This window comes from Felis catus, chromosome D2 (genome assembly GCF_018350175.1).
Source record: "Felis catus isolate Fca126 chromosome D2, F.catus_Fca126_mat1.0, whole genome shotgun sequence".
In the NCBI taxonomy this organism is placed as follows: Eukaryota; Metazoa; Chordata; class Mammalia; order Carnivora; family Felidae; genus Felis; species Felis catus.
The window spans coordinates 75,433,547-75,459,862 of NC_058378.1; the positions used below are offsets into that span (position 1 = coordinate 75,433,547).

At 45.1% G+C, this 26,316-nt stretch overlaps 1 protein-coding gene and 1 long non-coding RNA gene across 3 annotated transcripts; one reads left to right on the forward strand and one right to left on the reverse strand.

Annotated features, from left to right (window-relative positions):
* Positions 1 to 706: 706 nt before the first annotated feature.
* On the reverse strand, positions 707 to 10,310 carry PRDX3 (peroxiredoxin 3). The gene is made up of 7 exons (XM_003994460.4): positions 10,208 to 10,310; positions 8,480 to 8,615; positions 6,089 to 6,230; positions 4,927 to 5,062; positions 4,011 to 4,114; positions 1,850 to 2,015; positions 707 to 1,513 (listed from the first exon to the last, which is right to left on the reverse strand). Exons 1-7 carry the CDS (start codon positions 10,241 to 10,243, stop codon positions 1,460 to 1,462), a joined length of 774 nt encoding a protein of 257 aa, XP_003994509.1. The 5' UTR covers positions 10,244 to 10,310; the 3' UTR covers positions 707 to 1,459.
* A 29-nt stretch (positions 10,311 to 10,339) lies between these two features.
* On the forward strand, positions 10,340 to 16,659 carry LOC109492885. 2 transcript variants are annotated; one of them, XR_006587366.1, is made up of 3 exons: positions 10,340 to 10,538; positions 14,960 to 15,002; positions 16,135 to 16,659. It is a non-coding gene; the product is annotated as an uncharacterized LOC109492885 (long non-coding RNA). The 2 variants fall into 2 exon arrangements; XR_006587365.1 differs by having other exon boundaries at positions 14,960 to 16,659.
* Positions 16,660 to 26,316: the final 9,657 nt, after the last annotated feature.

Genomic DNA, 26,316 nt, shown 5'->3' on the forward strand with positions numbered 1-26,316 from the left:
CCTTGGAAGAGACCTTCTAAATTCTAAACCTTCTAAATTCTTAGAAGAGAATCCAAAGTCCCCAGTTTATCCATAAGGCACTCTGGGCTCCCCGTGACCATTCTCCTCCTTCCCCACTGCAGTCTCACAGCCCCTTCAATTCTTCATCCACTCTACGCCTACTCTTGCCTCAGGCCCTTTGCACTTGCCAAACCCTGTGCCTAGCACCCTCATTTTCTACATGTTTTATCTCACTTGATCCTCATCAAAACCCTGAGGTATGACAATTATTGCCCTCACTTTACAGATGAGAAAACGGACCTGGACATTGACTTTAAGGCCTTCCTGACGACCCCATCTAGAACATCTCAATTCTCTGCTCTAGCCCCCTATTCTACTTTATTTCCCTTTCAAACATTCTATGTATTTTTATTATATTTATTGGGTTTCCCTCTCTGGAATGTAACTGCATGAAGGAAGGGGGTTGTCTCTTTTTGTTCACCCTTATGCTTCCAAAACAGCACCCAGGATTTACTGATATAATGAATAGATGCTTCCATATCTCTCTTGCCCTAACTTGAGTTCCTTGGGTACAGAGCCAGCATCTTATTCATATTTGGGGGCCCTGAGCTAAATGCTCCATAAATGTTTGCTGTTCTAATCAGTTGGAGACCTAGAGCCTCACAACATAAGCCGAACCAACAATTAATGGTGTTGAGCATGCAAATATTTTAAAATATGTTTATTATGTACTTTACATTGAGCACTTCAGAAAAGAAAATAATTACAATGATTTCAAAATGCAATTACTGGATTCAATAAATATGCTTTATAATTACGCCCAATCAATATCTACAATATTTGTGGATACTATGTCAGCTAGCAAATAAGTAAAATAACTATTTTAATCTCAGGGAAGAGAAACATGCATGATCACTTAAGTCATTTGTCACTGTGTTTTTTTAAAAACATGATTCACATTTGTTTCAAGTACATATACGTCCACTGCAAGAGTTAAAGCAGACTGCTGACATTAACACCTTCAAACTATGATCTTTGTTACCTGAAAAGAAAACTCAGTTTAGTACAAACAAATCCAAGAAGAAAATATCAGGACCCTTGATCAGAAGCTCTGGGGGCTCGTTTGACTTCTCTGCTGCACAGAGAAGTTCGAGTAAGGCTGAGAAAGAAGAGTGTTCGCTCTTCCCATTGAAGACACAATCGAAGGAATAGATGAACTAGCAAATTCTATGAACTAGCCACCAAGAAGTTACCAATAAAGGACGCTTTGTATGTGTGAGTACATTTAAAAAGCCTTAGCCAATGTTACAAAAAGAAAACACTCAGAGTATTATTTATGAATGCAAACATAATTGGTTTTTTGTCTTCTAGAAATCATCATCTTTGAAATGCTAATAGGTGAGTCCAAACGTGGTTCCTTCTGATGGAAGAAGCTGCAGGTACGCAGGGGATGGATGACCTACTGATTTACCTTCTCAAAGTACTCTTTGGAAGCAGCTGGATGTGGCTTGATCTGAAAGTACGAAAACATTTAATCAGGTAACTGCCTTTAAGATAACAGTCTCAAAAGTGAGTTGAAAGCTCAGTTTTTGACCCAAAGTTCTTTTACTTTTTAAAGTGTGGTCTGTTTCCTTTAAAATGCATGGATGAACATTGTTTTAACAGCCTGCCTGATCCCTGATCCCACCCCAACCCCCACCCCTCGGCAGCCTCACCCATTTGCACACTATCTGCACCCTGGCACCAAGGGTGAGTTCTTTTGTGGGTGCTCCTGGCCAGCATCTCTTGAGGCAATAAGGACCTGGGATCCTTATGCTGGGACCTCATTGCTTTTGGAAAAGAAACCTACTGTAGGAGAATCCGGGGTCCAGTTTGCTGGGCAGACTTCTCCGTGGGTTTCCACAAACTGGAATGCCTTCACCAAACGGAGGGTCTCTTCCACACTTCGGCCCACAGGGAGATCATTGACACTCAAATGCTTGATGACTCCATTGGGGTCAATTATGAAGAGACCTCTGCATCAGAATTTGTGCTCATTAGTACTTTGGCAGAATGTTCTAGAGAGAACTAGAAAGTCTAACTTCTACCCACTTTTGTCTTTAATTCTCATCAATAAAGCATTTATTAATTTAACCATATGCTTAAACATGGTGTTTTCATTGTTATATAAAAAGCTGATCATCTCCTATTGATGAGATGCCTTAACAAAGGTGTGACTGGACCAGGACAACATGGAAAGCAGGTAGTCACCTTTGCAAATGGGACTGGAATGTCACACAGAGTCTAAAAGTCATGGAGAGCAAAGACTTCTTTCACTTATTAGTGATATTTAGCAGGTGTTCTTTGAGCTGCCATATCAAACCTTGGCAAGAAACCATAGGCAAAGGGGAAAGACAGAGATGTATTTTATCTATATTCAGTAAATACTTATGAAATGAGTGAATTCTTGGGGAAATGGTGGAAAATCCCAGGGGAAATCTTTGCAGAAAGAATTTAATGGCCTTAAGTAAGGCCTCAGGGCAGAAATCTAAAGGAAAAACCAAAGTCTGTGTTCATCTTCTGTACAAGTGTTGGTGTTACTATGACATATGCAGATATGTTTAAACCACAGGTTTTAACAGCCCATCTTAAAAGGGTGTGGCATTCCAAGTGTTAATCGTTCAGGGAAGAAGCAAGTAAGAGAAAACAGCAAGGTAAAATGGTGCTTCTTCCTCCCTGGGCCCGGCTCTTGGGGGTCTGGGCTTTGAGGCTTTCAGCGGTCCTGGCACACGCTCAAGACAGAGGAGCCAAGCTGGAGTCCATGGTGCAGGTGCAGATGCAGAGCGAGGACGGAGCAGGGCCCACAGACTCCAGAAAGAAAGCCTCATCTTACAAACCAGACTCGGTTACCCTCCCTTGTCAATCCTAATGGTGAAACTAGCAGGGAAGTAACGGCAACACCAGCAAGACCCGACAGGGAAGGGGATCCTGGGAGGAAAAAGCCAGCACTCTTTTTCTCCTTCCCTAGCCAACTTTGCCAAAGCCAGGCTTTAGTTTATTAAAGAAAGACAGACTCTGCCTGGAGTAAAAAAGGCCCAAGCTCCAAGGTGGAGAACTAAAATCCCAGGGATAACCCAAAAGGAAAGTGGGCCAGAGAAGAGTGAGGTACCAAGACAGAGCAGGTGAGTAGGTTCCAACCAGCCCCAGCAAAACTGCAAGGTGCATCCCAGTGAGGTCCTCATCGGCTTCCTGGAGGTGAAGTTCTGCCCAACCCTCCTTCACTCAGTGGTCATCAAGATGCCATTCTAAGGCCTCAGTTCTTATCCTCTGCCCACCCCCTCCTCCGGCAGGAAGCCCGCATTCCTGCATGTAGGACTGTTAGAGAAGGAAAGCTTCAACACTCAAAGGAATGAAGCTCTAACTACTGAAAGCATGAGGGCAGAAATGACATTCTGGGACAAAGGCCTTCACAGCTACCAGAACCTGTCAACTTTGGCTGCCTCCCCTTATTTAGCCCTCCCAACCAACCTGGGAGGTACATTTTCAGTTCAGTGACAGAAAAGTGGGACTCAGAGAGGTTACATTAACTTTCCCAAAGTCCTACAGCTGTTAAACAAATAGCTGAGTTAAAAAACAAAATTCAAACTCTGGTCTGACTCGGGCTTGAATAAGATCTCACCCACGCCAGCTTCCTGACTCCTACGGGCTGCTGGTCTCCCCTCCCCCAAACACGCCAGGAGTGCACCCCTACCCCCCACCATGAAAGCGGCTCCCAGGTGGTTAGGGCAAGTGCAGCAGTGTGACCATCAACACTCAGGGTGCTGCAGGGGGCGGGTCTATCACAGCCATTCTGAAAGCCTCTGCCAACCCTCGCAGCAGGCACTCACTGGCGCTACTAAAGCTAAGTAAAGGTGAATGAAGGCTTTCTGGTCTTCAAAGCGCTTTACCGAGGTCTCTACAAATCCCCTAAGAAGTGAGATGATGCTAAACACGAAAAACAAAGTTTAAGTTCATAAGGAACAGGATCTTACCTTAGAGCAATACCAGGGCCTTCTAACAGCACGCCGTAGTCTCGGGAAATCTGTTTAGTCAAGTCTGACAAGAGTGTGATGTTCATGTGGCCCAGACCGCCATTCTAATAAAAATGCAAACGCAATGGGCTGTTACACTGTCTCAGCCAGGTAACATGATGTCTGAGGCCAACAAGAATGGCAGCAGGCAGCGGGACTGAGCACCGACAGCAGGCCGAGTGCTGCTCTAAGCTCTTTCTGTTAACTCACTTCCTCCTCCCAACCATCCTGGAGTAGATACCATGATAATCACCTTTTTACAGGTGAGGAAACTGGAGGCACACAAAGGTTAGGTAACTTGTTCCAGGTCACAGCTAGAAAGGGACAGAGGCAGGATTTAAACCCAGCTAATACTGTAAAACTTTCTTTTCCTAATTCTTGAAGTATTCTCTTACTTGAAGATTAATTTCTATAGCATAAAAATGGAAGAGTAATAAAGACTTTGAATAATTTGGTATTGATAGGCTGGGAACACAGCTAGAAATTTTGATTCTCCCAAGCAACTTTTCAGGCAGGAACAATGATCATGCAAAAGAGTGAAATTATTAACCACCGTCCCACAAGCCAGGCCGGGTATGTGGGATGTATAAGGTACAGGTCAGAGAGGAGGCAGCCATGCCCAGCTGGTTCTGCCCCGCTCTGCTGAGACTGGTCTCTGTTACTGTTTGTACCCTGGAAAACACAAGTGGTGGGCAGTAAATCCAGGCAATGTGGAGGGAGATATGGCCAGAGTTTAACAGAATTTGCCAGGAGTTTAGGACCTATGAACGCCTATTTCAGACTAATCATGCTCTAACAACTTCTAGGCTAGTCTTTCATGGGATCTTTCCAGTTTTTAGGAAGCTAACTGCAAAGGTAGGGTAACTGAGGTCTATACCTTCCTTGGTGTGTTTATCCAGGCAAGATGGGTGAAGTGGGAATCCACCGAAACTGCAACAACTTCACAGTTCACATCGTGAAACTCATTGGCTTTGTCGCTAAAAGCAACAATTTCGGTAGGACACACAAAGGTGCTAGAAAAAAAGGGAAGCAATTCCCATCAGAGAATTTAAAAACAAGGATTTAGAATTTAAACGATACGTAGTCTAAAGACTAGTTCCACTTGCTTATAGGTGAAAAAAGCAAAAATGGTTAACCACCCTCAATGGACTTCCCTTTCTATTGAAGAATCGTATCACAAGGGATGCCTGGGTGGCTCAGTCAGTCAAGGAGCTGACTTTGGTTCAGGTTATGATGTCATGGTTCGTGAGTTCGAGCCCACATCCGGCTCTCTGCTGTCAGCACAGAGCCTGCTTCGGATCCTCTGTTGCCCTCTCTACCTGCCCCTTACCTGCTTGCAAGCACGCGCTCACCCTCTCTCTCTCTCAAACATAAAAAAAAAAAATCATATCAAAAAATGGGGGTGGGCAGGGGAAAAGAGGCATATTCTAAGAAAAAAATAAATAACTTTATATTTATTTATTTATTTTTAATTTTTTTTTTTAACCTTTATTTATTTTTGAGACAGAGAGAGACAGAGCATAAACAGGGGAGGGTCAGAGAGAGGGAGACACAGAATCTGAAACAGGCTCCAGGCTCTGAGCTGTCAGCACAGAGCCCGACGCGGGGCTCGAACTCACAGATTGCGAGATCATGACCTGAGCCGAAGTCGGACACTTAACCGACTGAGCCACCCAGGTGCCCCCCAAAATAAATAACTTTATGAGAAAACTCATTTTATTACTATCTTTACTTTTCTCATTTTCCCCCAGGCCAATGAAAGCTTCCTTACAGACAGACTGGCTTACAGAAACCACTGCTCTGGAGTACAGAAAACAGCCATATCAAAACCCAACCCCACTAAGAATGCCACCTCATCCTCCACAGGTATCAGATTAGCTGCAGCTGCAAGCTGTACTCAGCAAGGCCACTGGTGATAAACAACCCAAAGAACCCTTCCCTTGACCAGAAGAGCAACCAAAGATAGGAAATGTCAGGGGGAAGCAGGGACCTTTGCTTGCTCTCAGAATGACATCAAGCATCACAGAAATTATACTTACAAGTCCAAAGGATAGAAGAAAAGCACCAAATATTTCCCCTTAAAGTCATCAAGGCTTAGGTCTTTGAACTCTCCGTTGACAACGGCAGTGCCCTTAAAATAGGGTGCGTGCTGGGTGACGGCAGGAGCATGGTACGAAGAACCTGAAGGAAGCCCACACGCACGTACAGTTCATCATCTGCTTATTCACGCACCTACTTGACTTTATGCAAATCTCTCACAGTAATTAATTAGTAGTATATAAAAGGTTCAGTTCAACTGTACATCTTAGGGAATTTCCCCCCCACCTTCTGTAGTCTAGACTGTATACAAATTCAATTCAAAGTACTATGGGAACTAAAAAGGTGAAAAAGATGATGCCAGAGATGGTGGGGATGGCATTAAGACAGAACTGAGGAAGACATGAGCCCGGACATGGATTCTAAATATGGTTTAGGTTTTGCCAAGGCCACGTGGGACAGGGCAAATGGCATGGAGGAGGGAACTGGGCAAGTGTGGGGAACAGCCCGTGGCACAGTTTGATTACAACAGAGAGAGCAGGAACGCCTGGGTGGCTTAGTCCGTTAAGCATCCGACTTTAGCTCAGGTCATGATCTTGTGGTTCGTGGGTTCGAGCCCCACATTGGGCTCTGTGCGGACAGCTCAGAGCCTGGAGCCTGTTTTGTATTCTGTCTCCCTCTCTCTGCCCCTCCCTGGTTCGTGTGTGCGTTCTCTCTCTTAAAAATAAAAAACATTAAACAAACAAAAAAAGAACAGAGAGAGCAGGTGTGTGGAAGGAAGTGTGAGAGACAAAGCAAGAATGACTGAAAGCCAGGCTGTGACAGCCCTGAAATATCAGGCTAGAGTTTGTTCTTAAAAAAAAAAAAAAGACAAAAAAAAAAAAAAAAAGAGTCCTCACTGGAGGTTTCACGCAGGAGGTTTACACGCAGGAGATGGAAGATGAGTCAACTCTTCTTGGGAGGGTTAGTCTGGCAGGGGAGGGTAAGGGGAGCAGGAGGAAGGGAGACTGATGGTAGGAGGGCGTTGCAGTTATCTAAATGAGAGGTATGGACAGGAGGGGTGTGCCTGAGAGGACAGGAAGGAAGGAAAGGGTACGAGAGATGTGTCAGAACTAGAGAGGACTTGCTTCCACTGGCAACTTGCCGCAAAGCGTCAAAATACCCAGGCTTCAGAAACAGTGGGGGCCGCTGGAGTGGGTCTGGGACAGGGGACAAGGAAAGTTTTATATGCGGGGCATCAAATTACTAGAAATTTTTTCTAAAGCTCCAGGGTAGTAAAATTAGCAAAGGCTTTGCTGAAGTATATTTCTCAAGCGATTACATGTTGCACGTGCTTTTTACAAGGTGGGACAAATTTAAAGGAGGTATTTTCAAATATCACTCATTATATGAGGCTCACCTTAGCAAAACCCACATTCTAGAAAATGGGAGTGTAAATCTCAAGAAATAGCCTTGTTTTACTCAGGTCGTGGAGGAGTCCATGCTCTCGTGTGGCCAGCTAGAACCAGCACACAGGTCTGAATCCAAAAGCCTTGGTTCCGACAGGCTGTTGGCCACTTCCGGTTACCTCACATCCTTTAATACACAGCAAGGCCCAGAGGTATCTGAGTACCACCTCCCTCCCTCCATGTTCCTCAACACAGAGGATTAAAACCTCTGATGACCAAAATGGTAATGCGACACAAGGGCTGTCTGCCTCAGCAATTCTCAATTTTGACTGGACATCACAATTACCTGGAGAGCTTTTAAAATATACTGATAAGGGCATTAAAAGGTAGGAACTTCCAGTTACAAACGGACAGACAGGGGTGGAGTGCCATGCACAGCACAGTGAAGACAGTTAATAATACCGTAACAACTTTGTACGGTGACGGCCCGTAGCTAGGTTTATCATGCTGATCACCACCTAATGTATATAAATCTTGAATCGCTACGTTGTACACCTGAAACTAATAATATTGTCATAACAACTACAATTCCATTAAAAAAAAATGATGTCCCAGTCTCACACCTCAGAGATTGACTTAATTTGTCTGTAGTGGGACTGGGGCAGTGGAATGTTTTCAAAATCTTCCCGGGGCGCCTGGGTAGATCAGTCAGTTAAGCATCTGACCTCGGCTCAGGTCGTGATCTCACAGTCCGTGAGTTCGAGCCCCGCATTGAGCTCTGTGCTGACAGCTCAGAGCCTGGAGCCTGCTTCAGATTCTGTGTCTCCCTCTCTCTGACCCTCCCCCGTTCGCTCTCTGTCTTTCTCTGTCTCAAAAATAAATAAACATTTAAAAAAAAAAAATCTTCCCCAGTGAGCCCAACGCATAGACAGGGTTCAGAACCCTTGTCCTGAGATGAGGATTCCTGTTTTCATTCTAGAGTCAACCCAAGGCATTAACACTTACTGGTGCTAAAAGCCAATTTTGCTTGAGCAGAACCAGACCACAATACGTTTGTCAAGCATGTTCTTCGGGAAGCAGCAGGCCGAAGGGCTGCAGAGGCAGAGATACCCCAAGGAATAGCACTCACATGTCGGGTGACCTGGAAAGAGAAACACTTTATATTAGGAAGTAGCCCCAGAACGGTAGCTGAAGGCTGGCCCTGCTGAAAGGGCATCAGGCCATTGGTGGGCTCAGCTATCCTTGTTCCTGTGAACCAAATATCAAACCCAAAACTCTAACAGCATAGATTGAATCTCCATGTTCTTTTTTTTTTTTTTCGAGAGAGAGCGAGAATGAGCAGAGGAGGGGCAGAGAGAGAGAGAGAGAGAGAGAGAGAGAAAATCCCAAGCAGGCTCCACACCATCACGGCAGAGCCCAATGTGGGGCTGGAACTCACAAACTGTGAGATCACGACCTGAGCTAAAACCAAGAGTCGGACACTTAACCAACTGAGCCACCGAGGCACCCCTGAATCTTCATGTTCCTACCATTCTCTTCTGCCTCCTTCTCCTTCAAGACTGCAAGAGGAGAATGGGGAGATGTTGGTAAAAGGGTACAAGGTTGCAGTTATGCAAAATGAGTAAGTCTGGAGATCTAATGTAGAGGGGTATGATGACTATACTTAATAATACTATATTGGACCCTGGGAATTTGCTAAGAGAATAGATTTCAGGCACACTCATCACACACAAAAAAGGGAATTATGTGAAGGGATATGTTAGTTTGACGGTCGTAATCATTTCATTATGTATATCGAATCATCACGTTGTACATCTTATATAGATATAACTTTTATTTTAAAAGTATATAAATAATTTGTTTAAAATCTTGCATGGCAGAGGGGAATTATAAGACCGTAAAGACGCCATGCTCTTAAGAACAACAGAGGGTCCAAAAACCAAGAGGACTTGGCCATGCTCTGTGTATTTAAGCCCTTTACCAGCACGATCTGCTAAGCAATTTCTACCGAGTCAAGGTTTTCCCAGAAAAGACAAGGCCTCACAGATAAGCAAACAAGCAGAGCAAAGTTCAGGCTCCGGCAAAGTGTGTACAGGGCTCAAGGGAATTGTGTGCTCAACTACAGTGTCTAGCATGACTCAGGAAGAAGGAGCCTGCGTTGAACCCCGCCAGGAGAAAGGGGAGGGTGGGTACCAAGAAGGAACTAGGCTTTGCCTGAGAAGCGTGGGGACAGACCTGGGGTGGGAGAAGGGAAGTGCCTTTTGCACTTTAGCACTTGGTACTTTACCACTTTGGTTTCCATCCAGCATCGAGTGGATGCTCACAGCAACGCCCTGATGTAGGCCATCACTCTTTCTATCTTAAGGTAAGGGAGGGTAGCAAACTGAGGTTCGGAAAGTCAGTCCAAGGTCACAGAGTAGGCTACAGAACAGGGAACAGAGCCCAGGTCGCCTGCCTCCGGGACCAGGTGCTCAGGTGGAAAAAGGCCTGGGGACCCGCGACTCCTGGGTGAGGAGGGATTAGAAGAGGGGACAGCTAGGAGGAGGCGAGGGTAGGATGATTCTGCGCAGGCACATTCCCTAGAGGAGAGGCCTCTGGGGTCCGTTACCCGCTGGTGCCCTCCAAGAAGGGCGAAAGGCCCCCAGACGGCAGAGAGCAGGATCCTGCTTGGGAGCTACGTTCTCGGTGCCACTGCAGTGTCTCCGCGCCTGTCCCCTGTCTGCAGCCACTCACCGAGGCCCGGAGAAACCTTCCCACCGCGGCCGCCATCTCCAGTGCGCGCGGGACTCGCGAAGCCGACTGGGAAGCGGAGGAGGCGGGGCATGTGGGGGCGGGACCTCGGCGGCGGGCGGGGCCTGGGCCGGAGCGGGGGCGGAGAGAAGTCCTCGTGGCCTTTTGATTCCTCGCAACAACTTACCTTCTGCTTCCCCGCGTTAACTTACGTGTTGGGCGCCTCAGCCCTGGTTATGAGAAGATTCCCGTTGTGGCTTCTGAGTAGCCGAATGCTGGGGAAAGCAACACTTGGTCTCTAATTGTCGCCCCAACCCAAAAAGGACTAATCCAGGTGGGGAACTAGATATTTAGCTTCATATTTCTACGGATTTTTGTTGTTAACCTGTGTGGATGACTGCTTCTACCGGTTCTGCAAAAGGTTCTCATATCTGTTTAGGCATCAAGTAGAGCCTTCTGACTTCTGCATGAAATGAAGTAATTTCAATGCGATTTTTGTCCATTAATAAGCCAAGCTGGTCAGACACATCAAGTTTTTGGTATTTGAAGACCTTTACAATGGTGTATGGACTTCATTTTGGCCTCTCTTCCGCAAATTAGAGTTGGAACAAATTTAAAATTTGTCTTCTGTCGATTAGTAAAGCCAAGTGCTCAGTGGTGAGCCTGGTACTTTGAAGTAAGCTCATCAAATGCAGATAAAAATCACACGGAGGCCTTCTGGTAAATAAATGCACACTCTAAGTGGGTATTTTCCAAACAGGAGTCATTCCACTACCAACTTCGTTTCTGGAAGCTGCATATCATCTGAATATTGTTTACTATTTTCTTTAAGTTGACTCACTTTTGAAAAAATTAAGTGAATTTATTATTATTATTATTATTATTATTATTATTATTATTTTAAGTAGGCTTCACGCCAAGCACAGAGCCCAACACGGGGCTTGACAGTGTGATCAGGACCTGAGCTGAGGTCAAGAGTCAGACGCTTAACCAGCTGAGCCACCCAGCCACCCCTTAAATGAATTTATTTGAAAGAAAATGCTAAATAACTAAAATGAGAAACCTTTTATCACTTGCGATAAGTAGAAAGTAATTAAAACAAATACATTAAAATAAAATGTTACTAAGTATCAAGTAGATACAGTTGCCTGCTGAGAGTCCGAGACTTTTTATAAAGACAGAGAGGTAGCTAGCAATATGGCATCACATGGGATTCTCTTTATGTAATCAGAAGGACTGAAACAGCATTAAACGGGCAATAATTTTCTCACTTTGGAGCCTGATGTTATTTGTTTTGCTCCTCACATAGATCCTTTTATGCAACACTAGTACAGCGGTGGGTACTAGCCCCATGCTTTGGAAAGGATTATCTTAGAAGCAAGAGATGAGAATCAAAAATGGTCTGACCATTTTGGAAAATTCTGTGTCCGTATGAGTAAAGCTGAATATATGACTCAAATAATTTCAGTCCTAGGCATATGCCCAAAAGATGTGTGAGCATCAGTTTATGAAAACAGGCTAGAGTGTTCACAGCAACACTATTATATGGCACAGAGCTAAAACTACTCACGTGCCCATCACCCACAGAACGGGTAAGTAGATTGCGGTATTATTAATACTGTACAACAACGAGAATGAATGTACCGCGATGACATGCAACAGAGTGCAAGAGTCTCACAAACGTAATACTGAGTGAAAGAAGCCAGATGTAAAAACATTGATAATCTGTGGTGCCCTTTACATGAAGTTCAAAAACAGGAAAACCTAACGTATAGCGTTTGAAGTCAGAATGGTGGTACCTTGAGAAAGAGAGAATTGGGGGCAGGTAATGAGAAGACAAGAATGGGGTGTGAATAATATATTGTGTGTTGACCCAGCTTAAAGTTAATAGTTGTATTTACTTTGTGAGCATTCATGAAGCTGTACACTTGGGCACTTTTAAATGTTATACTCCAATTAAACATATATATATATATATATATATATATATATAACATATATATAAATATAATATAAGCAAATATATATATATGCTTATATATATTTGCAGCCCCTTGCTTTATATATATATACATTTATATATATAAGTTTATATATAAATATATATATAAATTGTTTATATATAAACATATATATAAATATATATATAAATATATATATAAATTGTTTATATATAAACATATATATATAAATATAAAGCAAGGGGCTACACATTTCTCAACAATTTCCCCTTATTTTTAAAAAATGTTTATTTATTTTGAGAGAGAGATAGAGTGAGCAGGGGAGGGGCAGAGAGAGAGGGAGAGAGAATCCCAAGCAAGCTCTGCACTGTCAGCACAGAGCCCAATGTGGGGCTCGAACCCACGAACCATGAGATCATGACCTGAGCCGAAACCAAATCGGACACTTAACTGACTGAGCCACCCAGGCACCCCAAGTATTTCCCCTTAGTACCTGCCTTCTTTTTAATTGCTGCTCATAATGTGTTTATGAACAGATGTTTGAAAAGGAAAAGGGGTCAAACTATTGGAACTCAAAATTGTACTGTAGTCTTTAGGAATATTATTAATCCCATACAAAGGAATGAAGGATTGATACCTACTGTAAGAGGGATGAGCTCAAAAAAAGCATTATGCTGAGTAAAAGAAGCCGGACCCAAAAGGCCAGATGTATGATTCCTTTCATATGAAATATATAAAACAAGTAAATCCATAGAAACTGAAAGCAAATTGGCAATTGCCAAGTGCTGGGAGGAGGAGGAGGCAAGGGGACTGACTGCTTAATGGGTACGGGGTTTTCTTTTGGGGTGACGGAAATGTTTTGGAACTACATAGAAGTGGTCATTGCACAATGTAGTGAATGTTCTCAATATCACTGGACTGTACACTTTAAAGTGGATAATTCTATGTCACGTGAATTTTACGTCAATTTATCTGAGTTTTTCTTAGGTATGTATTTATTTATTTAGAGTGTGACCTTGCGAGTTGGGGAGGGGGGCAGAGAGAGAGAGAGAGAGAGAGAGAGAGAGAGAGAGAGAGAGAATTCCAAGCAGGCTCTGCACAGTCAGCACAGAGCCTGACATGGGGCTCGAACCCGCAAACTGTGAGACCATGACCTGAGCCGAAGTTGGACAGAAGCTTAACAGACTGCGCCACCCAGGCACCCCTACCCCAATTTTAAAAAAAGAAGAAGAAATAGAAACTAACAACAAATACAAAAATGATGCTGTGGTCTAGCCCTGTCATTTTGTAGACACTGTAAAAACAGGCTCCATAGCTCAAGGGTTAGAGCACTGGTCTTGTAGACACAAAAACAGACTTTTAGAGATGGAGAGACCTTCCCAAAGTCACGCAGCTGCTTGGAAGCAGAGGACTAGAACCCAGAACATCGTCACACCTGGCCAGCCAGTATGTGAGCGGGCAAAGGTGAGGGGGAGGAGGCAAAGAAAAGGCAAGGGGTCGCATTCTCTTTCCATGTTCCTTAGACCCATAGTCCTTTACTGTCCACCTCTCCTTTTCTCCAGCATTTGCAAGGGCACCTCTCTCTCCTATTTTATGCACATCTAAGTTTCCACACATAGGCAGTTTGGTTCATAACTAAACTTCACTGCGATGAACCACAAAGCAGAGCGGAGTTCCCTCATGATTAGGCTTATTCATCTTGGTTTCAGTTTTAAAATTTTGAAGTTTTAGTTAGTACTGTCTGTTTGGGTGGGGCCTGTTTACGCTTAAAGATATCATTACCTTCTGTCCACTTCACCCATCCTCCTGCTGCCATTCATCTGAGTGTGGCTCCTGGATTCTCCCTGCCCCAAGGCCGTTTTAGCGTTTGGAATAATGCATTTCCTTTCCTACTTAGGTCCCAGGTAGAGCCTTCTGTGTTGGATGACTTTGCATCAATTAGCCATGTGATTTTAGGGCGCCTGCATGGCTCAGTTGGTTAAGCGTCCGACGGGCCAGGTCATGATCTCACGGTTCGTCGGTTCGAGCCCCGCGTTGGGCTCTGTGCTGACAGCTGGGAGCCTGCAGCCTGCTTCGGATTGTGTTTTCCTTTCTCTCTGCCCCTTCCCAGTTCACACACACTCTCTCTCTCTCTCAAAATTAAACATTAAAAAAAAAAAAAAAAAACCCACCAAATCCAAGATCCATCATACTAAGGGGCATGACAGGGGCATGTTCAGAATGTACAGCTGGGGTTCAGACACCAGTTCTGGCATTTAGTGCTTAACTCTCTTGTAGAAGTTACTTAACTCCCTGAATGTTCTTCCATCTGTAAAATGGGAGTGATATTAATACCTCCCCCAAGGATTGTTGTGAGGAATAAGTGAGTTAAATTTTAAAGCACTTAGCACAGTCATCAGGTACAGAGTGAGCACTAGAAGTGTTTGTTACATTAAATAAAAGGAATCCAGGCAAAGTGCTTTGGGAGTTTAGAGAAAGAGAGCTCAAGAAGGGTCTCACAGAGGAAACAAGTGTTATTAGAATAGATAGATTCTGTCCTTGAGGGAGGAATGGGAGAAGATGAAGGGAAAGATGGCACATAGGGGCACCTGGGTGGCTCAGTCACTAAACATCTGACTTTGGCTCAGGTCATGATCTCACGGTTGGTGAGTTCATGTCCTACGTCGGGTGAGCTCAAGCCCGGCTTCAGGTGAGCCCTGCTGCTCTCTCTCTCTCTCTCTCTCTCTCTCTGCCCCTCCTGGTATTCTCTCTCTCTGACCCCTCACTTATTTGTGCTCTCTCTCTCTCAAAAAAGAAGAAGAAGAAGAAGAAGAAGAAGAAGAAGGCCTAGAGAATTGGTGACCTTTGTCTCCTTGTTTTTCTATCAGTGTCAGCCAACATTTATTGAGAACTTATAGGGCCAAGATCTGGCTGAAAACAGTAGCTTCTATGGTCTCCACACAACCTGTGAGATTGGTACTGTTTTTAATTCGCCATCCCCATTTCATTAGGTGAGGATACTGAAGCTTAGGGAGGTTTAGTAATTTGCCCAAATTCTCACAAGTGGAAAGGGAAGGAGCCAGGATTTTTGGAGCCAGTCCCCAAAAGCGGACTGCAGAAACCCTTCTTAACCTGATGTTGTCTTCCCTTCTGCCGTATTTGTTGAAGCATAAGGTGCTTAATAGGGCTTAATAGGAAATATTTGTAAAAAGGTGGTCTGAATCCAAACCTGGGGGAGTATTGGCCATCTGTCCTTTGGTGAAATGTCCCCAGATACTCTGTTCCTGAGCCTGACAGGGATGCTTTCCTTTATGTGTTCTGTACTCTCTGTTCTTTCGTCTGAGCAATTCTTGTTGATTCTACCCCTGCAATTGATGTTCACCAGTGTGGGGAACTGCCTGGTATTACCCACTCTATTCTCAGCCTTTTCTTTTCTGTTTTTTTTTTTTCTCAGCCTTTTTTTTTTCTTTTCTAGGTTCTTCTGCTCCTGTCTTCCTGCAGAGCTTGTGAGAGAAAGGCACTCACTTAGATGTGACAACCAAAAATATCTGCCAAATATCCCCTGGGGGACAAAATCATCCCCATTTGAAAACCCACTGCGCTAATGGTTAATGGTTAATGCCACAGGCTCTAGAGCCACCAGGACTTGGGATCAAAGTCTTCTTTTGTCATTTGTGGTCTTAGAGGGCGGGGTGTATGTCTTGGGCATCAAGCATCCCTTGTGGCTTAACTTTTCTACGCCTCAGTTTCTGCATCTGTAATATGAGAGCAATCACCGAAATCGACCTTAAATCATTAGCTGTGCAGAGAGAGAGAGACAGTGCAGGCAAAATGCTTAGGGGAGTACTTGGCACGGGGTAGGGTTACACAGATATCAGTTACTGTTTTGCCCACCAGCAGACCTGCAGCATTTTCAAACAGCAGGCACACACTTTGAATACATTTTGTTTTTCTCAAAGTAATGAAGTTCCTCTCCCTTCTCTCATTCAGGAATGAAGAACGAGGCTTTTGCACAAGCTCTGATCTCCAAATGCCTCAAATTAGGCTCTTCTGGATGTGAGAGGGACACGAAGTCAAGGAAAGGAAGAAGTGAAGTAACGTACCGGCTCACTGCAGCTCAGCGTTCTCTGCCTAACACAGTCCCTGCCCCAGGACTAGGCTCTTACTCAAGAAACCTAGAGTTTTTTATTTTCCCTTTTAACACTAACTCTGAGGAATAAGGGTGACCATCATGGTAAGGCACTTATCAGACCCCCGTCTACCTGAGATGAGTTTTAGCTCTGATTAGAAAGAAACAGTGACCATATCTAGGCTTGATGCAGATTTATGTTTCTTACCTGTTGGGTATCCAATAGCTTGGTAGAAGTTTGAAAGAAATTCTCTTTGTCAGATGGAAGGCATTAATTTCTACTGTATTAACTTGTGTCTACATTGTGTGTGTGTGTGTGTGTATATCTAAATTTGTTATGGTTTTAATACATGGTTTAACTTTCACCTTGTGAAAGTATTGCCTTATAGGTGTCTTTTTGCCTTTTTCCTCAATATAAATCAAGCCAGGACATTTTGTAATTTTTATCTTCATAAATCTCAATCATTCCAAAGTCATTCTTCACACTGGCGTTTTAAGCATGCTCAACAAAGCATCACTGTTTCCCTCAACGCGAAGCAGAGGCCCAACACAGCAGCCCGATTTTCAAGTCCTTTGGCCATAGGAGAGGAAGTCTCACTGCTTATCACTTCTTTTCCAAACAGGAAGCTGAGGCAGCTGCCTGTGGTTAACGAGCTTTCCTCAAGTTACACAGGGATTCATTGGCTCGGGGACCATTAGAACCAAGAACCCTTCAGTAGACATGCTGGGTCTCCTGGTCTGCTGATCTCTGACTAAAGCCTGATTTCTCTTATCCTAAACGGAATGAAATACCCTAGAATCTCAGGCCCAGAGGCCCAGGAGGCATTTTATGCAAGAGCCTTCCAATGGTCTGTTCAGAACTACAAAGTGAATGGCCTTCAGCTCATCCCAGGCTGCAGCCAGAGACTTCCCCTAAAACAGGAAGCAGAGTCCTCCAATCGTTCAGTCCATGCAAATGTAACCGTGACTGGTGTTTAATCACCATATGGACACTGTTCTGCCAAGCCTTCCCTGCCCACCTCCACCGTCCATCTTCCAGGTACCTAGAAAGCATTGTGCACATGCCTTTCTGGTTCTCCTTATTCGTGTCATATTACAGCGGAATTTTCTGTTGCCTTGTGTGGGTCTTAACCATACTGTGAACTTCTTGGGGATAGAGCTCCTGTCTTACTCGTCTTTAAGGTCCTAATGGCTGGGCTAGTGCCTGGCTCATAGCAACTGCTCAAAAAAAAGTTTGCCAAATGAATGGATAAGCAGTGGCCGACATGGTGGCCAAAACGTTCTTTCCACACTCGTCCTGGAAAAAACATCTTTTTTATTCAGCTTTCTCTCACTGTCACAACAAGGACACAAATTGTTCTGCTAAAGGAAAAAGACAAACTGACCTTGTGCACATTACCAAAAGAGTAGAAAATAACTAAATTCCTCCCTTCTGAGTTTGGGAGAATTTTTGGACCTTTTTGTGAGAAAGGCAAATGAAAAGATATATGCTATTTTTTATGATGATTAGGAAAATACCTCCCTGGAACCACAAGTCACGTTCTGCGAGTTGGGGCCACAATTAGAGACAGTCAACATTACTCTGGGTTTTGCTTAGTCCTCTTTCTTTTTTTTTTTTATTAAATTTTTTTTTAACGTTTATTTATTTTTGAGACAGAGACAGAGCATGAACGGGGGAGGGTCAGAGACAGAGGGAGACACAGAATCTGAAACAGGCTCCAGGTTCTGAGCGGTCAGCACAGAGCCCGACGCGGGGCTCGAACTCACGGACCACGAGATCGTGACCTGAGCCGAAGTTGGCCGCTTAACCGACTGAGCCACCCAGGTGTCCCAGTTCTTCCTCTTTCTATGGCAAAAATCATTTTTTTTTTTACTCTCTCCTTTTTTCATTGACGAGGAGCCCCAAATTCAACTCTCTCCTGGGTTCAGGGGAGGTGAAGCCTCAAAGCAGAGACATACCTCCTGGCAAAGGCTTCTCCTTTGAGTCTTATCCCCTGGCAATCCCTTCATTGCCTTACTACTCCAGGTTGTCCTCTGTATGGCAGGCAGCAGAGTGATGGAAGGAGTCACTTGTCCTCAGTTTAAACCTGTGGGGTATTTCACCTTTCAGAGTCTGAGGGTCCCCATCTAAGAACAGCCATCTCCCAGGAAGCTGCAGTAAGGGGGTGCCTACACCCAGCAGGCCTGGGGCTAGTTCCTGTTTGCTCGTCCTGTGCAGGTTCCTCCTCTGCCCGGCCCCTGGCACATCGTTGCTCTCTTCTGAACCTCTCCCCTGCTTATCTTTGTTGCCTATCCTTAACCTATCCCTCACCCCCAACTTTTTAAAAAACAGATTTTATTTTCTAGAGAAGTTTTAGGTTCACCGCAAAATTGAATGAACTTTCAGAGAGTACTCACCGATTCCCTGACCCCACATCCACACAGCCTACCGCCACCGACAGCCCACACCCACAGTGGTACATTTGTTACAGGACATGAACCTGCACAGATAGGTCATCACCAAAGGCATCACCTGCACGGATAGGTCATGAGATAGGTCTCATTACACTGAGACTCATTCTTGGTGTTGTACATCCTATGGGTCTGGACGAGTATGTAAGGATACATTTCCATTAATGTGGAATAATTTTACTTCCCTAAACATCCTCTGTGCTCCCTCAATTCTTCCCTTCTTCCACCCTAACCCCTGGCCACCCATCCCCTTTTATTTTTTATTTATTAATTTAAATTTTTATTTATTTATTTTGAGAGAGAGAGAGAGAGGGCACACGAGCAAGGGAGGGGCAGAGAGAGCAAGAATCCCAAGCAGGCTCCACACTGTCAGTATGTGGAGCCCTACCTGGGGCTCGAACTCGTGAACCATGAGATCATGACCTGGGCTGAAACCAAGAGTGAGACGCTTAACCAACTGAGCCACCCAGGCACCCTGATTTATTTATTTATTTATTTATTTATTTATTTATTCATTCATTCATTCATTCATTCATTCATTTATTAAGTTTATTTATTTTGAGAGAGAGTGCACACGCAAGTGAGCAGGGAAGGGGCAGAGAGAGAGAGGGAGAGAGAGAATCCCAAGCAGGCTCTGTGCTGTCAGCCAGAGCTCACTATGGGGCTCGAACTCACAAACCATGAGATCATGACCTGAGCTGAAACCAAGAGTCAGATGCTTAACCGACTGAGCCACCCAGTTGCCCCGACCCATCCGCTTTGTGGAGCTGTGCCTCCAGTCCTGCCTCGTCTCCCCTTGGATGTTCCTTACACCCCAAAAACTTAACAGACACAAAACCAAACTCTTGTTTTCTCTCCTCAAATCTATTCCTTGCTGCCTTCCTCACCCCCAACCAGCACTCAAATTATACACCGATTTCTCTCTACCTCCATGGCCACCTCCTCAGTCCAAGCCATCATCCTTTCTCCCTGGAATCCTTTCCTAGCTTCTCAGGGTCTCCTGGTGGTTAAAGAGTTTCAGTCACCTTCATCATCTGAGCTCTATTTCAAAAGTGAAAGAGGGGCGCCTGGGTGGTGCAGTCGGTTAAGCGTCCGACTTCAGCCAGGTCACGATCTCGCGGTCCGTGAGTTCGAGCCCCGCGTCAGGCTCTGGGCTGATGGCTCAGAGCCTGGAGCCTGTTTCCGATTCTGTGTCTCCCTCTCTCTCTGCTCCTCCCCCGTTCATGCTCTGTCTCTCTCTGTCCCCAAAATAAATAAATGTTGAAAAAAAAATTAAAAAAAAAAAGGAATGAAACTGGATCATTTAAAAAAAAAAAAAAGTGAAAGAAAACACAACACAGAGTCCAGACCACTCTGTTGTATGTCTCCAGAATCCCTCAGACCCTGCCACTTCTTTGGGCTCCAGAGGTTCCCGATCACCGACACCTGCATCTCTGTGCTGAGGGCTTTCTTCATAACTGGGGAGGGGGGATGGGCCCATCCCTCCCGGAAGGCAGAAATGAGAGAGAATTAACCCCCTTCCTGGCAGCCAGCCTGCAATGGCCGGGTGAACGGATTTGGTGTAGAGATACCACAGCTCCCCCGCCACTTGGGTAGATGAGCTGAGCTGTGTTTCCCGGAGTGTCCGCACCAGTTAAGTTCTAGTCACCCACAGAAGTGACTTAACCACACCCTCGCCGGCCATTTCCCCGTACGATTTGTCTCAGGGTCTAGGAGAACCCAAACTAGGACACAGCACTATAAAAATTGTAACACAAAATGCTATCCCCAGGCTGGTCATAGGATTTAGGTAGAAATATTCATTTGTAATGCACTCTGGGCCAGGAGTGCTGGTCATGGGAACCAGGTTGAAAAGCAGAGGATGAATGCCACCCTTCTTAGCCCCATCAGCTTCTTTCTGTAATGCCAAGCGGAACTTGGTTTGGAGACACTACAGAAGTCTAAGTGAGCCTTCCTCCTCCTCGCCCTCTCCCCTCCCTGAGGCCTCCTAACTCATCTCTCTGCCTTCACTCTTGCCTCCTTCCCATTTATTCTTCACTTAAGCAGCAACAGTGGCTCTTCTTCAAACACCAAGCAGGTCAGTTCATGTCCTACTTAGAACTCTCCAATGGCTCCCCAGTGCATTGGAGTAAAACCCAAATTCATACAAGGCCCTACACAGTCTGAGCCTCTGCCTCCTTTCAGAAAACACAGTGGGCTCCTCCCACCCCATTCCTGCTTCAGCCATATCGGTCTATTCCTACTTTGCCCACACAGGACGTCCAGCACAGGATGTGCTCTTTGGTGGGAATGCTGTCCACTCACATCTGGCTAGCTCCTTCTCCTTATTTAGGTCACGGCTTAGCTGTCGTTCTCACCAAGAGGACTTCCTTAAAGACCGTGTGTGTTGGGGTGCCTGGGTGATTCAGTCAGTTGAGCATCTGACTTCGGCTCAGGTCATGATCTCACAGCTCGTGGGTTCGAGCCTCGAGTTGGGCTCTGTGCTGACAGCTCGGAGCCTGAAGCCTGCTTCAGATTCTGTGTCTCCCTCTCTCTCTGCCCCTCCCCTGCTCACACTCTGTCTCTCTCTCAAAAACAAACATTTAAAGAAAAAAAAGGCTGTGTGTGTTATTCTCTCTCGGCCCTTGTTTGTATCCTTTGTTCAGACACATACAAGCCCCAATAAGGGCAAGGGCTGCTCCTATCTTCTTCATTACTCTGTCCTCAGCACCTAGCACAGTGGCTGGCACATGGCAGAATCCTAGCCCATTTAGACGAGTCTGGTTGAAGACCTGGCTAAAAACACACGTGTATAGGCACTTCTGACCTCCCCAGCTGACACTTATGTCTCCTAAATGCCTTTGGCAGCTATCATCAACATAATTCTTTTGGAGATAAATCCTGTGTGTTTGATCAAAAACCTTCTGGGGTGCCTGGGTGGCTCAGTCGGTTAAGCATCTGACTTCAGCTCAGGTCACGATCTCGCAGTCCGTGAGTTCGAGCCCCGCGTTGGGCTCTGGGCTGATGGCTCAGAGCCTGGAGCCTGCTTCCGATTCTGTGCCTCCCTCTCTCTCTGCCCCTTCCCCGTTCATGCTCTGTCTCTCTCTGTTTCAAAAATAAATAAACGTTAAAAAAAATTAAAAAAAAAAAACCTTCCACCATTGCCTTGAGCCAATATTTGAATCATGTTGTGTGTCTTAATCATTTCTGATGGCTATCTTAGTTTGCAGCTTGAATGACACTTCATTTTTCTGAAGCCCCTCATTGCTTGAGAGTGTATTTCCTAAAAACAAGGACATTCTTTTTCATAATAACCATGGTACAATGATCAAAATGTAGGATATTAACATCAACACACTACTGCCTGATCCCCAGACCATATTTAATTTCATCAATTGTCCTAAAAATGTCCTTACAGCTGGCCACACAATCTTCCTCACCCCTCCATGATCCATTCCCAAATCACACCTTGCGTTTGGTTTTCTGGTCTTTTAAGTTTCCTTTAATCTGGAACAGTTCCTCACTCTTTCTTTACCTTCCTTGTCCATCACTGTGTTGAAGGACACAGGCTGTCCCTTTGGTAGAATGTCTCTTAGTCTGCTTGTCTGGTATTTCCTCATGATAAGATTTGGGTTGAACCTTGTTGACAGGTATACCACTGAAGTGTTGTTCCAGAGCTTACTTAACCAATCTGCTATTGGTGGAGGTTTGTGTTGCTTGAAATTTCTCTCCCTATTATGATCTTTATCCATCCTGTAGGCCATCTTTGCACACATTCTTATCTGTATCTTTGGGGTATATTTCCACCAGTGAAACTACTATGACTAAGTGTTCTGTGTGTATTTATGAGTTTTGGTATGTTTTGCCAAACTGCCTTCCAGAAAGGCCGTGCTAGTTCACGCTCCCTCCACAATGAGTGAAAGTGGTGACTTCTAGATTTTGCCAACACTGGATCCAAGCAGTTTAAAACCTCCTTTCAGCAACCTCTGCTTCTCACATTGATCTGTCTCCTATTCCGGCTTCTTGAATGTGTGACTGGTTGATCCCAAGAGCCTAGAAGTTGTTTAAAGGCAGGACTCGCATGTTTTACTCATCTTTGTGGTCTCCCACAGTACCTAACTAGGCTCTCTGCCTAGTAGTCACTCAATAAATGTCAAAGGAAGGAAATAACAAATGATTGAATGATGACGGCGTTGTTATGCCCAGAATTCGTGATCCCCAAATAAATACCGCCAGGGAGCCGAGTCTGATGCAAAAGCAAAAGAGCCTTTATTCGAGCTAGCTCGAGCTCAGTCCCCTACCTGCACCGACGCAGCGGTGAGATACCGGGGAGAGAGAGCGAGTTTCAAAAAGACAAAGGTTTTATTGGGGCCTAGGGGCAGTTGGTGAGGTAATGGCTATGGCCTCAGCCGATTGGCTGGGGAAGGGTCCGAGTCCTGTTAGGCAGGTGAGGGGGGGCGGGTTACTCAAGGGGAGGAGGTGTGGTCAAGGTGAAGGACACAGAACAAGATGGAGTCGGCGGGCGTAGGCCCGCCCTTTCAGGCGTATATGTTCATTGATTCTGTTCTGACATGCTGGGCAGAAATGGCATCAATAGTGGCAGCCCAAATTCCTACCACGAGAGCCTTTATTTACCTAGATTAGCAAGTGGCCCAGCCTTTTACCACTTTCCATTCCTGGGCCTCTCCTGAGCCCTAAAGAATCTTTCTTGTTGCCCATATTGATCCTAGGCGTGTTCCTCACCTCAGGCATCTGCCCCATGGCAGACAGCTGCTCTGGGCTTCTCAGCTCCCTTTTTGCCCTTGCTCCAGAAGCTTCTTTGGGCTGCTGCCAGTCTTCTTGCACACAGCTCTGGGTCTCAGTGTGGTCACATGCCTTTCTCTCAATTCCCTAGTGCCAGCTAAGACAAGTGATTGTTTTATTTTTTTTTTTTATTTAAAAAAAAAATTTTTTTTTCAACGTTTTTTATTTATTTTTGGGACAGAGAGAGACAGAGCATGAACGGGGGAGGGGTAGAGAGAGAGGGAGACACAGAATCAGAAACAGGCTCCAGGCTCTGAGCCATCAGCCCAGAGCCTGACGCGGGGCTCAAACTCACGGACCGCGAGATCGTGACCTGGCTGAAGTCGGACGCTTAACCGACTGCGCCACCCAGGCGCCCCGACAAGTGATTGTTTTAAAATGAAGGCGTGGGGATAACACATGGGAATTACAATGCAGACAAAGGCAACAATAAAGCAGGACCATAAACCATCCTGTTCGCATATCCCATCATCTGCCTAGCTCCATGGGAACACATTAGGGACCATTTTTGTCCTTTGTAATATCCCTCCTTCCCTCAGGTCGCAGGGATCTGCTCCTACATGGAACACCATAGATCTTGTGTCTTTTCCCTCATGCCAGCCCTCCTGCACCCCTCCCCCCACTCTGGGCTTCTCCCAGAAAGAGAATGATACCCAGCGATGAGCTGTCCCTCTATGAGGACATCCCTTTAGAGTATTATGCAGCACAATTAAATCCTCACTCTTCCCGACTTCTCCATTCCAGAGGAGGCAGTTGGCTTCATTTGCAAACAACTAAAGCCTCTCCAAGTGTTTTCCCCAAATAAAAGAGCCTTCTTCCCCCTCAGATGAATTTTTTCCTCCATCCTTTCCATAACAACAACACAACAAAATATTTACTGTTTGCTCAAATAGTTTGTGACTCCTTTTAGTCATCAACATCTCAGAAAAGCTGGAGCCAGGTCACAGAGCACATAGCCTATACAGCACACTCACTACGTTCAAAGCCTTATTATGGGCTCTATCTCTCTGCTCTGTTAAGGCTACTTGGGTAAGGGGCCCCCAGTCACGCGCAAGGAGAAGCTGCTTTTCATTTTCCCAAGGGTTTGAGATGTTGGAGCAGGAGGTTGACAGGGTGAGCGGAAGTGGGACAGGAGACCATGAGGAAAGTAAAGACACAGTTCAGTTTTGCCCTGTCTTTGGTTCCCCCTCAAGTGGGAAAACTGACACATCTCAGAGAGAAGGGGGAGGAGCGTGAGGGCCGCAGGAAGGGAGCTTGTGGAGCGCTGACCCCCACGTCAGTGGGGCAGCACAGCTCCTGGTTTGGAGTTTCCTAATGGGGAGACTTAATGTGGCTCAAACCTTCTTCCTTCGGAGGAGTCCCACCCCACGCCATGCAAAGCAATCTGTTTGCCTGTTGTCCTCCCGTTGCTCCCCGAGTGGGTCAGCTTGCTGACCTAGGTGTTCTGTTTGTTATTTCTTCCTCCTCTCCTCTGCCTCTCCCTTCTGTTCATCTCTTCTCACCACCCCCCACCCCGCGACTCCTGCAAGATTGCTGCCACTCAGTAAAAATGCTAGTTTTGAATCATTCGAGAAAACCATGCAGTAGAATGGAGCAGTGCTGCATCTAGACTCAGGCACTGGTCTGGGAGTCCCAACCCTGCAGCTTTCTGGTTAGGGGTCTTGTATTTCTCTGGCCTGTAATTTTCTTATACTTCAAATGGGACTAATAGTATCTACCTACTTTTCAGGTAGTTTGTACCTTGTTGTTCAGCACATGAATATCATTCATCACTTGCTCTGATCCAAGTATTCACCTATCACTGTTTTTTTTTTTTAATGTTTATGTATTAAACATTAAAAAGTTTTTTTTAATGTTTACGTATTAAACATTAAAAAGGTTTTTTTTTAATGTTTACGTATATTTGAGAGAGAGACAGAGACAGAGAGAGAGTGGGGAATGGGCAGAGGGAGAGGGAGACACAGAATCTGAAGCAGGCTCTAGGCTCTGAGCTGTCAGGACAGAGACCAATGCGGGGCTCAAACTCATAAGCTGTGAGATCATGACCCGATCTGAAGTCAATGCTTAACTGACTGAGCCACCCAGGTGTCCCTAAACATTTTTTTTTTTAATTCAGGTGAAATTCACGTTAATGAAATAAAAGTAATCATTTTATTTATTTTTAAAGATTTTTTTTAAGTTTTTAAATGAATCTCTACACCCAATGTGGGGCTTGAATTTACAACCCCGAAGCCAAGAGTTACATGCTCCACTGACCAAGTGAGCCAGGTGCCCCCAAATTAATCTTTTTAAAAAATTTCTTATTTTTAAGCAATCTCTACACCCATTGCAGGGCTCAAACTCACAACCGTGAGATCAAGAGTCATATGTGCCAATGACTGAGCTAGCCAGGTGCCCCCCAAAATTAATCATTCTATTTTTTAATTTTTAAAAAATGTTTGAGAGAGAGAGAGCAAGAGAGTGCACATGTGCAAGTGGGGCAGAGAGAGAAGGAGAGAGAGAATCCCAAACAGGCTCTGCACTGTCAGCGCAGAGCCTGATGTGGGGCTGGAACCCACCAATGGTGAGATCATGACCTGAGCTGAAATCAAGAGCCTGTTGCTCAACTAGCTGAGCCACCCAGGTGCCCCCAAAAGTGAACAGTTTGGTGGCATTTAGTACATTCACAGTGTTGGGGGACCACCATCTTTATTTAGTTCCAAAACATTTTCATCACCCCAAGACGAAGCCTAGTCCCCCAGTAGGCAGTTTTCCTATTTCCTCTAGCCTAGCCCCTGACAACCACCAATCTATAATTCTGTCTCTATGAA